The 14,929-nt window shown below is 46.2% G+C and overlaps 1 protein-coding gene across 2 annotated transcripts in view; it reads right to left on the bottom strand.

Moving 5' to 3' along the window:
* Positions 1-848: 848 nt before the first annotated feature.
* The window catches only part of nek11 (NIMA-related kinase 11), a 362,483-nt gene continuing 348,402 nt past the window's right edge, over positions 849-14,929 (bottom strand). Inside the window, exon 16 of one of the 2 annotated variants that reach the window (XM_085989285.1) lies at positions 849-1,430. In XM_085989285.1, the coding sequence (XP_085845411.1) occupies positions 1,226-1,430 (205 nt within the window). In that variant the 3' untranslated portion in view covers positions 849-1,225. The remainder of the gene's footprint in view (positions 1,431-14,929) is intronic. The other variant, XM_085989286.1, reaches the window with a different exon arrangement.

Raw genomic sequence — 14,929 nt, 5'->3', positions numbered from 1 at the left:
TCTCCCCTTCAAGTATTTATCCAATTCCCTTTTCGAAGTTACTATTGAATCTGCTTCCACCGCCCTTTCAGGCAGCGCGTTCCAGATCACAACAACTCGCTGCGTAAACATTTTTTACCTCATGTCGCCTCTGGTTCTTTTGCCAATCGCCTTAAATCTGTGTCCTCTGGTTACCGACCCTTCAGCCACTGGAAATCCTGGGGCTTGAGAAAATAGAGGGAGTGAGTCCTGGGGAAGATTGATTATATTTCGAAGCACATAGTTCCATTCTTTTCCCATATTTTGGCCCCTCATAATTTTATAGAACTCAATTAAATCTCCCCTCAGCCTCCTCTGTTCCAAAGAAAACAACCCCAGCCGATCCAATCTTTCCTCATCGCTAAAATTCTCCAGTCGTGGCAACATCCTCGTAAATCTCCTCTGTACCCTCTCCAGTGCGAACACATCTTTCCTGTAATGTGGTGACTGGAACTGTACGCAATATTCTAGCTGTGGCCTAGCTCGTGTTTTATACAGTTCAAGCATAACCCCCCTGCTCTTATAAGAATTAGGAGCAGGAGTCGGCCATTCGGCCCCTCGAGCCTGCTCCACCATTCAATAAGATCATGGCTGATCTTCGACCTCAACTCCACTTTCCTGCACTATCCCCATATCCCTCGATTCCCTTAATATTCAAAAATCTATCGATCTCTGTCTTGAATATAAGAACATAAGAAATTGGAGCAGGAATTATATTAAGAATTTAAATTTTCCTGGTTTAAGATCAATCTTAGACTTTGTTGAATAAGCAATTACCTTCACCTAAAATAAATTTACACAGGAGCAAAAATTAATTAAACAGCAGTGGATTGAAGCTTTTTCTCTTACTTTTATTTTCCCAAAGTAACACTAATTGACAATTAATATAAAGAAACAATCCATAAACTCTGGAGAACATCCTAAAAAGAATTGCCTCCTTTGATTAAAAAAATGTCTTCATTCAACTAATAAAAACAAAAGGTTGGCTTTTAAAAGTTTCCATCTTGAAATGTGCCTAAGTTTTAGAAAACAGCAATGGAGCCAGAGAAATGCTTAATAATATTGAGAATAGCCAACCCACTCAGGTTAGGATTTTGTTCTGTACAAGATAGATTGCTTTCTTTAACAGGACACCAAAGTATTGAGTGATATTGCCAATAGCTTAAGATAGTACATCCGTAACTCCATTCATATTTGATCAGGATCATCAATGCTTAGCTTGGGCTGCGGAGGCCTGCAGTTGCTCCTCAAAGTATAGAAGTTGGTCAACTTCAAAACAGTTGCTTGGCTTGGCACCCAACTTCTCCAAGTACTCCTTGACCTCTGCTTCCTTGGCATTCTGCTGCCGTGCCATCTTCAGGTAGTCATAGACTCGCTGAAACACGTCCGCCTCCAGCTTCTCAATGGCTGACCTAAGACACAAACACAAGCCAGCAAAATAAAAAAAAAACATTATTCATTTGCAGGAGTTTTAGCTACGAGGAAAGATTGGATCGGCTGGGGCTGTTTTCTTTGGAACAGAGGAGGCTGAGGGGAGACTTAATTGAGTTATATGGAGGGGCCCGGATAGAGTGGATAGGAAGGACCTATTTCCCTTAGCAGAGAGGTCAATAACCAGTGGGTATAGATTAAAAGTAATTGGTAGAAGGATTAGAGGGGAGTTGAGGAGAACTTTTTTCACCCAGAGGGTGGTGGGGGTCTGGAACTCACTGCCTGAAAGGGTGGGAGAGGCAGAAACCCTCATCACATTTAAAAAGTACTTGGATAGGCACTTGAAGTGCCGAAACCTACAGGGCTACGGACCAAGAGCTGGAAAGTGGGATTAGGCTGGAGAGCTCTTTTTCGGCCGGCACAGACACGATGGGCCGAATGGCCTCCTTCTGTGCCCTAAACTTCTATGATTCATGGTACCTTGAAACACCTGCATACAGTGCAGACAGACGAGCAGATGCAAGAAGTTAAAATATTAATCTCGATAGAAGAAAAAACATCAAGCATATATCACACCCAGGATAAGCCCCATAATCCTAATAATCATAATCAACTTTTATTGTCATTGTTAGTGCACAAGTGCAGTACAACGAAATGTAGGCTTGCGGCTCCCGAGAGTGTACAATTAGATTAAGACATTTAAACATTCAACATTCATTTGGCTTGTAATATATTAACATTAACATATTATCATCCAGACTACTTATAATCTCTTAGGAAAAGTTTTTTTTAATTAATGCTATCACTAGACATCGCATACCGAGAACACGTCCTCCATCTTAATCTATATTGAAATTCAATTTGGATTAATTCTCAGTATGCAGACAGATTGGAATTAGAAAGTGTAGAACAAATTTCAATCAGTTCCAGGTGGTGATGGATTGACTCCAAAAAAAACTCCAGTAAGATTTCAGAGGTAACCTTCCACATACTTGATCGGAATTGGAGATTGTGCCCACAATGACCTGCAGCCTCAACACAGCCAGACCCATTTCTACTAATCTAACCCAGTCTTTTTAAACAGCTTTATAGTTTACTTCTTTAATTAGCACTGATGTATACATGCTGGAGTACGCGGCACAAATGCAGTCCAAAATAAACAATGTGAGCATGAATAGGTAAGAAAAGGAAGCAGACTAAAATATTTATAATTTAGAAGTCACAAACATAGATAAACGAAGAAAGAAAGATTTGCATTTCTATAGCGCCTTTCACGACCTCCGGACGTCCCAAAGCGCTTTACAGCCAATTAGATACTTTGTGAAGTGTAGTCACTGTTGTAATGTAGGAAACGTGGCAGCCAATTTGAGCACATCAAGCTCCCACAAACAGCACTGTGATAATGACCAGATCATCTGTTTTTTAGTGATGTTGATTGAGGGATAAATATTGGCCCAGGACACCGGGGATAACTTTTTTTTTAGTTCATTTTTATGGGATGTGGGTGTCGCTGGCAAGGCCAGCATTTATTGCCCACCCCTAATTGCCCTTGAGAAGATGGTGGTGAGCCGCTTTCTTGAACCACTGCAGTCCGTGTGGTGCAAATGCTCCCACAGCGCTGTTAGATAGGGAGTTCCAGGATTTTGACCCAGTGACGATGAAGGATCGGCGATATATTTCCAAGTCAGGGTGGTATGTGACTTGGAGGGGAACTTGGAGGTGGCGGTGTTCCCATGCGCCTGCTGCCCTTGTCCTTCTAGGTGGAAGAGGTTGCGGGTTTGGGAGGTGCTGCCGAAGAAGCCTTGGCGAGTTGCTGCAGTGCATCTTGTAGATGGTACACACTTGCAGCCACGGTGCGCCGGTGGTGGAGGGAGTGAATGTTTAAGGTGGTGGATGAGGTGCCAACCAAGCGGGCTGCTTTGTCCTGGATGGTGTCAAGCTTCTTGAGTGTTGTTGGAGCTGCACTCATCCAGGCAAGTGGAGAATATTCCATCACACTCCTTACTTGTGCCTTGTAGATGGTGGAAAGGCTTTGGGGAGTCAGGAGGTGAGACACTCACCGCAGAATACCTAGCCTCTGACCTGCTCTTGTTGCCACAGTATTTATGTGGCTGGTCCAGTTAAGCTTCTGGTCAATGGTGACCCCCAGGATGTTGATGGTGGGGGATTCAGCGATAGTAATGCCGTTGAATGTCATGGGGACGTGGTTAAAATCTCGCTTGTTGGAGATAGTCATTGCCTGGCACTTCTGTGGTGCGAACGTTACCTGCCGCTAATGAGTCCAAGCCTGAATGTCGTCCAGGTCTTGTTGCATGCGGGCATGGACTGCTTCATTATCTGAGGAGTTGTGAATGGCGCTGAACACTGGGCAGTCATCAGCGAACATCCCCATCTCTATGTTGGAGGGAAGGTCATTGATGAAGCAGCTGAAGATGGTTGGGCCAAGGACACTGCCCTGAGGAACTCCTGCAGCGATGATTGACATTCAACCACCACAAACATCTTCCTTTGTGCTAGGTGTGACTCCAGCCACTGGAGAGTTTTCCCCCGATTCCCATTGACTTCAGTTTACTAGGGCTCCTTGATGCCACACTTGGTCAAATGCTGGCTTGATGTCAAGGGCAGTCACTCTCACCTCACCTCTGGAATTCAGCTCCTTTGTCCATGTTTGGACCAAGGCTGTAATGAGGTCGGGAGCAGAGTGGTCTTGGCAGAACCCAAACTGGGCATCAGTGAGCAGGTTATTGGTGAGTAAGTGCCGCTTGATTGCACTGTCGATGACACCTTCCATCACTTTGCTGATGATTGAGAGTAGACTGATGGGGCGGTAATTGGCCGGGTTGGATTTGTCCTGCTTTTTGTGGACAGGACATACCTGGGCAGTTTTACACATTGTCGGATAGATGCCAGTGTTGTAGCAGTACTGGAACAGCTTGGCTAGTTCTGGAGCACAAGTCTTCAGCACGATAGCCGGGATGTTGTCGGGGCCCAAAGCCTTTGCTGTATCCAGTGCGCTTAGCCGTTTCTTGATATCACATGGAGTGAATCGAATTGGCTGAAGACTGGCTTCTGTGATGGCGGGGACCTTGGGAGTAGGCCGAGATGGACCATCCACTCGGCACTTCTGGCTTAAGGTGGTTGCAAACGCTTCAGCCTTGTCTTTTGCACTCATGCGCTGGGCTCCGCCATCATTGAGGATGGGGATATTCATGGAGCCTCCTCCTCCTGTTAGTTTGTTATTGGTCCACCACCATTCATGACTGGATGTGGCAGGACTGCAGAGCTTTGATCTGATCCGCTGATTGTGGGGTCGCTTAGCCCTGTCTATAGCATGCTGTTTCTGATTTTTAAACATAGAAGATAGGAGCAGGAGTAGGCCATTCGGCCCCTCGAGCCTGTTCTGCCATTTAATGAGATCATGGTTGATCATCCAAACTCAGTACCCTGTCCCTGCTTTTTCCCCATATCCCTTGATCCCTTTAGCCTTAAGAAATATATCTAACTCCTTCTTGAATATATTTAATGAATTGGCCTCAACTGCCTTCTGTGGTAGAGAATTCCACAGGTTCACCACTCTCTGGGTGAAGAAATTCCTCATCTCAGTCCTAAATAGCTTACCTCTTATCCTTAGACTGTGACATTAGCATGCATGTATTCCTTATCATGCATGTAGTCCTGTGTTGCAGCTTCCCCAGGTTGGCACCTCATTTTTAGGTACGCCTGGTGCTGCTCCCAGCATGCTCTTCTGCTCTCCATATTGAACCAGGGTTGGTCCTCTGGCTTGATGGTAATGGTAGAGTGAGGGATATGCCAGGCCATGAGGTTACAGATTGTGGTAGAATACAATTCTGCTGCTGCTGATGGCCCACAGTGCTTCATGGATGCCCAGTTTGAGCTGCTAGATCTGTTTTGAATCTATCCCATTTAGCACGGTGGTAGTGCCACACAACACGATGGAGGGTGTCCTCAGTGTGAAGACAGGACTTCGTCTCCACAAGGACTGTGCGGTGATCACTGCTACCAATGCTGTCATGGATAGATGCATCTGAAAAAGGTAGATTGGTGAGGACGAGGTCAAGTAGGTTTTTCTCTCGTGTTGGTTCTCTCACCACCTGCCGCAGGCCCAGACTGGCAGTTATGTCCTTCAGGCCAGCTCGGTCAGGAGTGGTGCTACCGAGCCACTCTTGGTGATGGACATTGAAATCCCCCACCCAGAGTACATTCTGTGTCCTTTCTACTCTCAGTGCTTCTTCCAAGTGGTGTTCAACATGGAGGAGTACTGATTCATCAGCTGAGGGAGGGCGGTAGGTGGTAATCAACAGGAGGTTTCCTTGCCCATGCTTGACCTGAAGCCATGAGACTTCATGGGGTCCGGAATCAATGTTGAGAACACCCCTGCTTGTCTTCAAAATAGTGCCATAGGATCTTTTACGTCCACCCGAGAGAGAAGATGGGGCCTCGCTTTAACATCTCATCCAAAAGACGGCACCTCCGACAGTGTAGCGTTCCCGCAGCACTGCAATGGGAGTGTCGGCCTAGATTTTGTGCTCAAATTTCTGAAGTGGGGCTCGAACCTACAGCCTCCTGACTCAGAGGTGAGGGTGCTACCCACTGGATGTGTAAATGCAACTTTTAAATAAAAAACAACCCAACATTCTAGAAAATACAGAGCTTCGACAGAATCATTAGTAATAATAGAGACAGTGAAACCTTCTGTAAAGATGAAAATATACAGGCAGATGCAATTCTACACGCATCCCATAATTTTTGAAGAGTCAATAACTCTTTGCTTTAATTTCATGATTAAACTGACAAAGTAGTATTTGTCTGACGCCTTCTAAATTACATCTAGTCATTGATGTAATAAAACTCACTACGCACTTGGTTTGAGTATAAAGCAAGGCTTTAATCAACTTGTTTCAGAACATGGAGGTCTAGTTGTACTTCACTAGTTCCTTGTCTTACAAAATGTCCCTGGAAAGCTGGGCCCATGCCCGAGTATTTATACTCCTTGGACGGCGCCACCAGCTGGCCGTCCAGCGTTATTTCATAAGTAGTTTCTTGATGATAAGATTTATAACAGTCATAATCTTAGTTTTTGCTTAGCTCATGAACAGCTGTTCAACTTTGGAGTGCTACAGTGGTGTTCCTTTGAAGCTCTGCACATGCTAACACTTTGTTCAAAACATGGTCCTTGCTGGCTTTAAGGTAATTGGCAAAAGAACCCGGGGCGGGGAGGTGGGAAGGAAATGAGGAGAAACTATTATACGCAGCGAGTTGTTATTATCTGCAATGCGCTGCCTAAAAGGGCGATATATTCTATGTAATTCTACGCAATCTTACAGCACTGAAAGAGGCCATTCGGCCCATTGTGCCTGTGATGGCTCTTTGAAAGATCTATCCAATTAGTCTCACTCCACCCGCTCTTTCCCCATTGCTCCGCACATTTTTCCTTTTCAAGTATTTATCCAATACAACTGCAGCTGCCTGCTCTAATCCAATTCCCTGTCCTTCTCCCATACCCTTCTATATTTCTTCTTTCCAAATGCTTATCCAGTTCCTTTTCAAATGATGTTATGTTCTCTGCCTCAATATCCATTCAATGTGTTAATAATTACTAATTCTCCGTTCATTTTTCTAGTGATAACCCTGTCCGAGAAATTCGGGCGTGCCTGTGCTTGGGCGCATGGGGGAGGGGGGACGTAGGGGACGATCCCTGCACCTGAATGCTGAGGCCCACGGTGCCCTCGATATTGGGCATCGGGACCTCATTTTCATCAAGTCGGTGAAGAGCGAGCGAACGAACATCAGGCCGCTGCTAACACTTTGATAATGCGCTATCCTCCAATTTGGGGTTAAATTACGAGAAGCGATTACACAAGCTACGATTTTATTCCCTGGAATTTAGACGGTTAAGGGGTGATTTGATCGAAGTTTTCAGGATATTAAGGGTAGAGAGAGAGAAACTATTTCCGCTGGTTGGGGAGTCTAGGACTAGGGGGCAGAGTCTAAAAATTAGAGCCAGACCTTTCAGGAGTGAAATTAGGAAACACTTCTACACACAAAGGGTGGTAGAAGTTTGGAACTCTCTTCCGCAAACAGCAATTGATGCGAGATCAATTAACTAATCAACTAAAACTGAGGGTGCAACACTACACAGAAAAGGAATATTTTAAGGACCTATAGGAGAGAGCCCAAATGAAATGCACATCACTAATTAATTTTAAAACTGAGATTGATAGATTTTTGTTAACCAAAGGTATTAAGGGATACGGGGCAAAGGCGGATATATGTAGTTCGCAGATCGGCCATGATCTCACTGAATGGCGGAACAGACACGAAGGGCTGAATGGCCTCCTCCTGTTCCTATAATTCCCTGGTTATCATGTCTGACAAACTTCTCAAAGTGTCTGCTACATTTAATTTCATTTCCATTTCGTTGCATATTCTTGGATGTGAGCCTTCCGCCTGGGGACTGGCATTTTATGGACTTTTAAGTGCTTCCATTTTTTAATGACCATATTGCTGCTGCTGATTATTTCCCGCGTAAGCCCTCGTGCGTCTTTGACCAGTGTAGTTATCTGCTTGGTAATGCTACAGATGCAATGCTATAATGAAAATGGTTCTGGGGGTAAAAAATAAAAGCTCAGCCATACTTTGATGCCTTGCTGTTTCATGTGGCTCCTTAACATGTTACCTGGTCGGAATATAATTAAAGACACTCCGTTCCCCTCAATATTTATTACAACTCAATCCTTCAATCTTCAATTTTCTCTCTGGATTACCATTTCAATATCTTTTTCTAATATCTTGTAATTAATCTTTTCCCTATGTTCTTAAATCATTTTAAACATTGCTGCTTTTCCTCAACTCCTCTAGGTTGTGATATTGTGCTGCTACGTCTATGTGATGTGCATTTCATTTGGGCCGTCTCCTGTAGGTCCTTAAAATATTCCTTTTCTGTTTAGTATTGCACCCTCAGTTTTAGTTCCCCTTTGCTTTTCAATGTTGCCTTAAAAGCTCCCTCGAAACTTATTTAATCCATTGCTCCAGCTCATAGCACAGGGTCAAATATTACAATATCAGGGCTGCACATAGCGGCACCACTATTCCCGGCCAGAATGGAGATGATTGGCTAATTGCCCCGTCAATCACACACTGCTGTAAATGAATGGGATTGACTTTACGCAGATAATTTGTATATAACTATCCTCCACTGACTGCATTTAGCTAGAGAAATAATAAGAACATAAGAATTAGGAGCAGAAGTTGATCGTACGGCCCCTCGAGCCTGCTCCAACATTCAATAAGATCATGGCTGATCTTCGACCTCAACTCCACTTTCCCGCCCAATCTCCGTATCCCTTGATTCCCCTAGAGTCCAAAAATCTATCGCTCTCGGCCTTGAATATACTCAACGATTCAGCGTCCACAGCCCTCTTGGGGCAGATAATTCTAAAGATTCACAACCCTCTGAATGAAGAAATTCCTCCACATCTTGGTCTTAAATGGCCGACCCCTTATCCTGAGACTGTGACCCCTGGTTCTAGACTCTCCAGCCAGGGGAAACAACCTCTCTGCATCTACCCTGTCAATCCCCCTCAGAATCTTGTATGTTTCAATGAGATCACCTCTCATTCTTCTAAACTCCAGAGAGTATCGGCCCAATCTACTCAATCTCTCCTCATAGGACAACCCTCTCACCCCAGGAATCAATCTAGTGAACCTTGGTTACACCGCCTCTAAGGCAAGTATATCCTTCCTCAGATAAGGAGACCAGAACTGTGCCCAGTGCTCCAGGTGTGGTCTCACCAAAGCCCTGTACAATTGTAGCAAGACTTCCTTACTCTTATACTCCAACCCCCCCTTGCAATCAATTTGTAATGTGTAACTCTCCTCCACTGACGGCATTTTGCTGGAGAAATAATCGATTTGTATTTATGTGACTATCCTTCACTCAGTGCATTTAATTGAGAAATCGCCCTGCTTTTATCGGGAGAAGTTGCTGCAGTTTCTGTCATGAGTTCTGTTTGCTGCGGTTCCTGGAGACTCTTTTTGAATAGACTCTGTATGTAGACTTGTTTGCTTTGCCGTTTGCATTGCATGCTGCAGAAAATGCTCGATTGTTTAAGTCCTGTCATAAGTCCCGCCTCGCCTCCAACTCATTGGCTGCCACAGTGGTGTCAATAGACACTCCACAACATTATGGTGGACGGTACTCCGCAGCCTTCAGATTTGAAAGAAAGAAAGTCTTGCATTTATATAGCACCTTTCACGACCACTGGACATCCCAAAGCGCTTTACAGCCAATTAAGTACTTTTTGAAGTGTAGTCACTGTTGTAATGTAGGAAACGCGGTAGCCAATGTGCGCACAGCAAGCTCCCACAAACAGCAATGTGATAATGGCCAGATAATCTGTTTGTAGTGATGTTGGTTGAGGGATAAATATTGGCCAGGACACCGGGGATAACTCCCCCTGCTCTTCTTCAAAATAGTGGCCGTGGGATCTTTTACGTCTACCTGAGAGAGCAGACGGGGCCTCGGTTTAACGTCTCATCCTAAAGACGGCACCTCCAACAGTGCAGCACTCCCTCAGCACTTCACTGAAGTGTCAGCCTAGCTTTATTTGGGATGATCAACCTCGCTGCTGAACACTAGATGAAATATGGACTTGCCCCGAATATGTTTTCTCATACAGTGCATGAGGAAGTGTTCCTACACCAGTTGTGTGAATCTGCCTCTCCCTTATGAAAAATCCTCTCCTTCTGTCTACCTAAAGAGAAAGGCAAGTGTAAAAGGAGCAACTTTTGTTTATAGAGCCTCCCCTTTTCATAGAATCAGATTTTTCAGTTTATCGTAGTTTCCCAGGGTCAGGTCAGAATCGTATTATGAATTCTTAGTGCCCTGGTCATCAAGAACATTCGGGGGAAGTATCTCCTCCAAGGTTAGGTCAATTGAAAATTTCAAAACTGAGATTAAGAACATAAGAACATAAGAAATAGGAGCAGGAGTAGGCCAATCGGCCCCTCGAGCCTGCTCCGCCATTCAATAAGATCTTGGCTGATCTGATCCTAACCTCAAATCTACTATCACTCTCCATCCCTCCCGAACCCATGTGATCTCCCGAGAGAGGCGAAAAACCAGATAAAAAACCCAATGGCCAATTTGGGAGAAAATAAATCTGGGAAATTCCTCTCCGACCCATCTAGGCGATCGAAACTCGTCCAGGAGATCACTGTCCCTATATTTTCTACAGTACTTACCTTCTGTAAAAGGTGATCTCCACCCCAGCCAGGAACAGGAATAGAACCATCTCCTGAAATCTAACACAGAATTAGAACACAAGAAGTAGGAGCAGAACCAGGCTACACGGCCCCTGGGCCCGCTCCGTTACCCACAGGGCCATGACCGTTCCGAACCTAGACTCATGTCCAATTTCCTGCCCGCTCCCCGTAACCCCTAATTCCCTTTACTTCTAAGAAACTGTCTATTTCTGTTTTAAATGTATTTAATGATATAGCTTCCACAGCTTTCTGGGGCAGCAAATTCCACAGACCTACTACCCTCTGAGTGAAGAAGTTTCTCCTCATCTCAGTTTTGAAAGAGCAGCCCCTTATTCTAAGATTATGCCCCCTAGTTCTAGTTTCACCCATCATTGGGAACATCCTCCCCGCATCCACCCGATCAAGCCCCTTTTTGGTCGGCAAGGGTATTAAGGGTTACGGAAACAAGGCGGGAAGATGGAATTGAGATACAGATCAACCATGATTTAATTGACTGACAGAACAGGATCAAGGGGCTGAATGGCCTCCTCCTGTTCTATGTACTTCCTATGTTCCTCGGAGCCTCCCTCCACATCCCTTGCACAACCCCTTCCCAGACCCATGGACCCTGCACATCCAACCACTGTTACTGAGAGCAAACCCCTGTTTAGGTAGCAATTATTATGAATGCATTCGAATCGAAGGTGAAAACTACTAAAACGTCCGTATTCTGAGGCATTAAAGACAGAAGAAAATGATGTACATTGCTCGCACCAAACTCACCCTGTAACGTTTACAACTCTGGGAGTCCTGCATGCTCCACGAGGCAATTATGACATTCCTTGCAAGGCCTTTGACGCGACGCATGCGCAATCAATGAGTATCCTGGTACAACAGAAAACGCTGGAAAAACTCAGCAGGCCAGGCAACATCCGTGGAGAGAGAAACAGAGTTAACGTTTCGGGTCGAAACCCTTCGTCAGAACTGAGAAAAAAAAGGCAGGAAATGAAACAAAAGGCAGTTTGGGGGCTGAGAAATGGGGGAGGGGATGAAAGAAGAGACATTAAGAGATATTCAAGGTGAGACGAGATGGTAATAGGACAGGTAAAGAAACAAACAATGGCTCTAGATGAAGTGTGAAATGCGCTGGCAGAGTGAGAGACAGCTGCCATGTGGGAGAGAGAAAAAAGGGAAAGGCACAAACCAAAAGTGTGGATAAAAAATATAAAAATATAATAGGGGCCGAGGTTATGATCTGAAATTGTTGAACTCGATATTGAGTCCGGAAGGCTGCAGAGTGCCTAATCGGAAGATGAGGTGTTGTTCCTCGAGTTTACAGTGAGCTTCCGTGGAACAATGCAAGAGGCCGCGGACGGTGAGGTCCGAGTGGGAATGGGGCGGTGAATTAAAGTGACAGGCGACCGGAAGCTCGGGGTCCCCCTTACGGACTGAACGGAGGTGTTCCACAAAGCGGTCACCCAATCTGCGTTTGGTCTCCCCAATGTAGAGGAGACCGCATCGTGAGCAGCGAATACAGTATACTAGATTGCAAGAAGTACAAGTAAATCGCTGTTTCACCTGGAAGGAGTGTTTGGGGTCCCGGACAGTGGGAAGGGGGGAGGTATAGGGGCAGGTGTTACATCTCCTGCGCTTGCACGGGAAGGTGCCAGGCGAACGGGAAGGGGTGCTGGGGATGATAGAGGAGTGGACCAGGGTGTCTCGGAGGGAGCGCTCCCTTCGGAATGCTGAAAGGGGAGGTGAGGGGAAGATGCATTTGGTGGTGGGATCACGTTGGAGGTGGCGGAAATGGTGGAGGATAATCCGTTGAATGTGGAGGCTGGTGGGGTGAAAGGTGAGGACAAGGGGAACCCTATCGTGGTTCCGGGAGGGGGCGCAGGGGTGAGGGCAGACGTGTGGGAGATAGAATGGACACGGTCAAGGGCCGTGTCCACCACATATCCTGGTACATTGCTCACGGACAGTCAGACAGGCTGCCGTTCCCCCTCTGACCAAAGGCGGCAGTACGGAGACGGTAACGAACCCGTACGGGTAGATTTGGGTCTGACGTCACGTTTTGCACGACCACAGCCAGCCAACGCTGTGAACACCCATAATAATCCTGACGTGAATGCCCGTTTCCCTGCGTTATGCTGAGATTTACTAGGGGCTGGGGCCGCTGGGCACGGGCCCTGAAGGCCTGCGCGTTAATGCGCTCCAGGGTCGGGCGCCTCTCGAGTAGTTCATCGACCAGTTCAAAGTCGTGCTCCTCACGACTCACTTACAACAGAGTTTCCCTCAGTTGCATAGGGACACCACCAACGTTCTTCTTAAGCTGCGAGGCCGCGCGGCGGTCTGGAGGACCCGCGCAGGCCGCTCACCGGCTTTGCCGCAGGAGAAACTGCGCACGCGCGAAAATTTAAAGGGGCTGCGCACCAAAAAAAAAATTACAGGGAACATTGGACGCCACCCGTAGTTACTGTCACTCAAGCAACCTGGCATCTGGGTGAAAAAAATGTTTTTTTAAGTAAAAAAAAGTTTAAAAAATGCAAGTTAAAATTGTTATCTTCTTCCATAAAAATGGAAAGTACATTGAAGAATAAGTACTCCCACCTGCACCTTCCGTCCCTTTTAAAGTCTGGGTCAATAAAATTAACTAAAATCCTTTCTCTCTTTCAGCTATCTCACCTCGAGCTGCTTCGTCCTGTCCACAGCATTAGGACCGAGGACACAGCCTGCGTTTGAAGGGGTTGTGAATTCAAAGCTAACCAGCGGAAACAATATTTCAGTGGGTGAGCGAGTGGTCAATCTCTGGAACGGGCTCCTTAGGGAGACCATGGACGCAGGTAGTGTTGATTCATTCAAATGTAAATTAGACAGATTTCTTCCCGAAGAGAACAATTTGGGATGCAATAATTTGAGACCTGTCATGGTGTATGTTTTTTAAAATTCGTTCCTGGGATGTGGGCGTCGCTGGCGAGGCCAGCATTTATTGCCCATCCCTAGTTGCCCCTTGAGAAGGTGGTGGTGAGCCGCCTTCTTGAACCGCTGCAGTCCATGTGGTGAAGGTGCTCCCACAGTGCTGTTAGGGAGGGAGTTCCAGGATTTTGACCCAGCGACGATGAAGGAACGGCCGATATATTTCCAAGTCAGGATGGTGTGTGACTTGGAGGGGAACTTGGAGGTGGTGGTGTTCCCTTGCGCCTGCTGACCTTGTCCTTCTAGGTGGAAGAGGTCGCGGGTTTGGGAGGTGCTGCCGAAGAAGCCTTGGCGAGTTGCTGCAGTGCATCTTGTAGATGGTACACACTGCAGCCACGGTACGCCGGTGGTGGAGGGAGTGAATGTTTAAGGTGGTGGATGGGGTGCCAATCAAGCGGGCTGCTTTGTCCTGGATGGTGTCGAGCTTCTTGAGTGTTGTTGGAGCTGCACTCATCCAGGCAAGTGGAGAATATAACATCACACTCCTGACTTGTGCCTTGTAGATGTGCAGCATGTTTCGGAGGAACAAGTGACTTTGGACCGATGGTTTCCAAAGCTCTCCACCACTGGGTTTTCCTCGTCTCATGTCTAGGTCTGTTGTAGACTCCTTGATAGAGATTGATCGCTATGATTAGTCAACAACTCCATTATCATTTTATCGTGCGACTACCAAGATGGTAGAAGGCGAGATAGATGGGCCTTGGTCTTCTTTCATCTGGCAATTCCTACGTTCCTATCTCTACACGCTATTTATTTGTTTGCATAATGTGTAGCATCTACAAGATGCACTGCAGCAACTCGCCAAGGCTTCTTCAACAGCACCTCCCAAACCCGCGACCTCTACCACCTAGAAGGACAAGGGCAGCCGGCGCATGGGAACACCATCACCTCCAAGTTCCCCCCAAGTCACACACCATCCCGACTTGGAAATATATCAGCCATTCCTTCATCGTCACTGGGCCAAAATCCTGGAACTCCCTCCCTAACAGCACTGTGGGAGCACCTTCACCACACGGACTGCAGCGGTTCAAGAAGGCGGCTCACCACCACCTTTTCAAGGGCGATTGGGGATGGGCGATAAATGCTGGCTTTGCCAGCGACGCTCACATCCCATGAATGAATAAATTAGAAAAGAAATAATTCTTACTTTTAGCCTATAACATCTCTGAACTATTAACTTTCTTCTCCTGGTACCATGGATTTCCAGACAACTTGACTCAGTCATGCGCCCTCGGCAGAG

Source organism: Somniosus microcephalus, chromosome 5, assembly GCF_052327205.1.
Source record: "Somniosus microcephalus isolate GS21.2 chromosome 5, FLI_Smic_1.0, whole genome shotgun sequence".
Lineage (NCBI taxonomy): Eukaryota > Metazoa > Chordata > Chondrichthyes > Squaliformes > Somniosidae > Somniosus > Somniosus microcephalus.
Note: the sequence above shows the minus strand (reverse complement) of the source record. Positions and strands in the feature narration are given on the sequence as shown.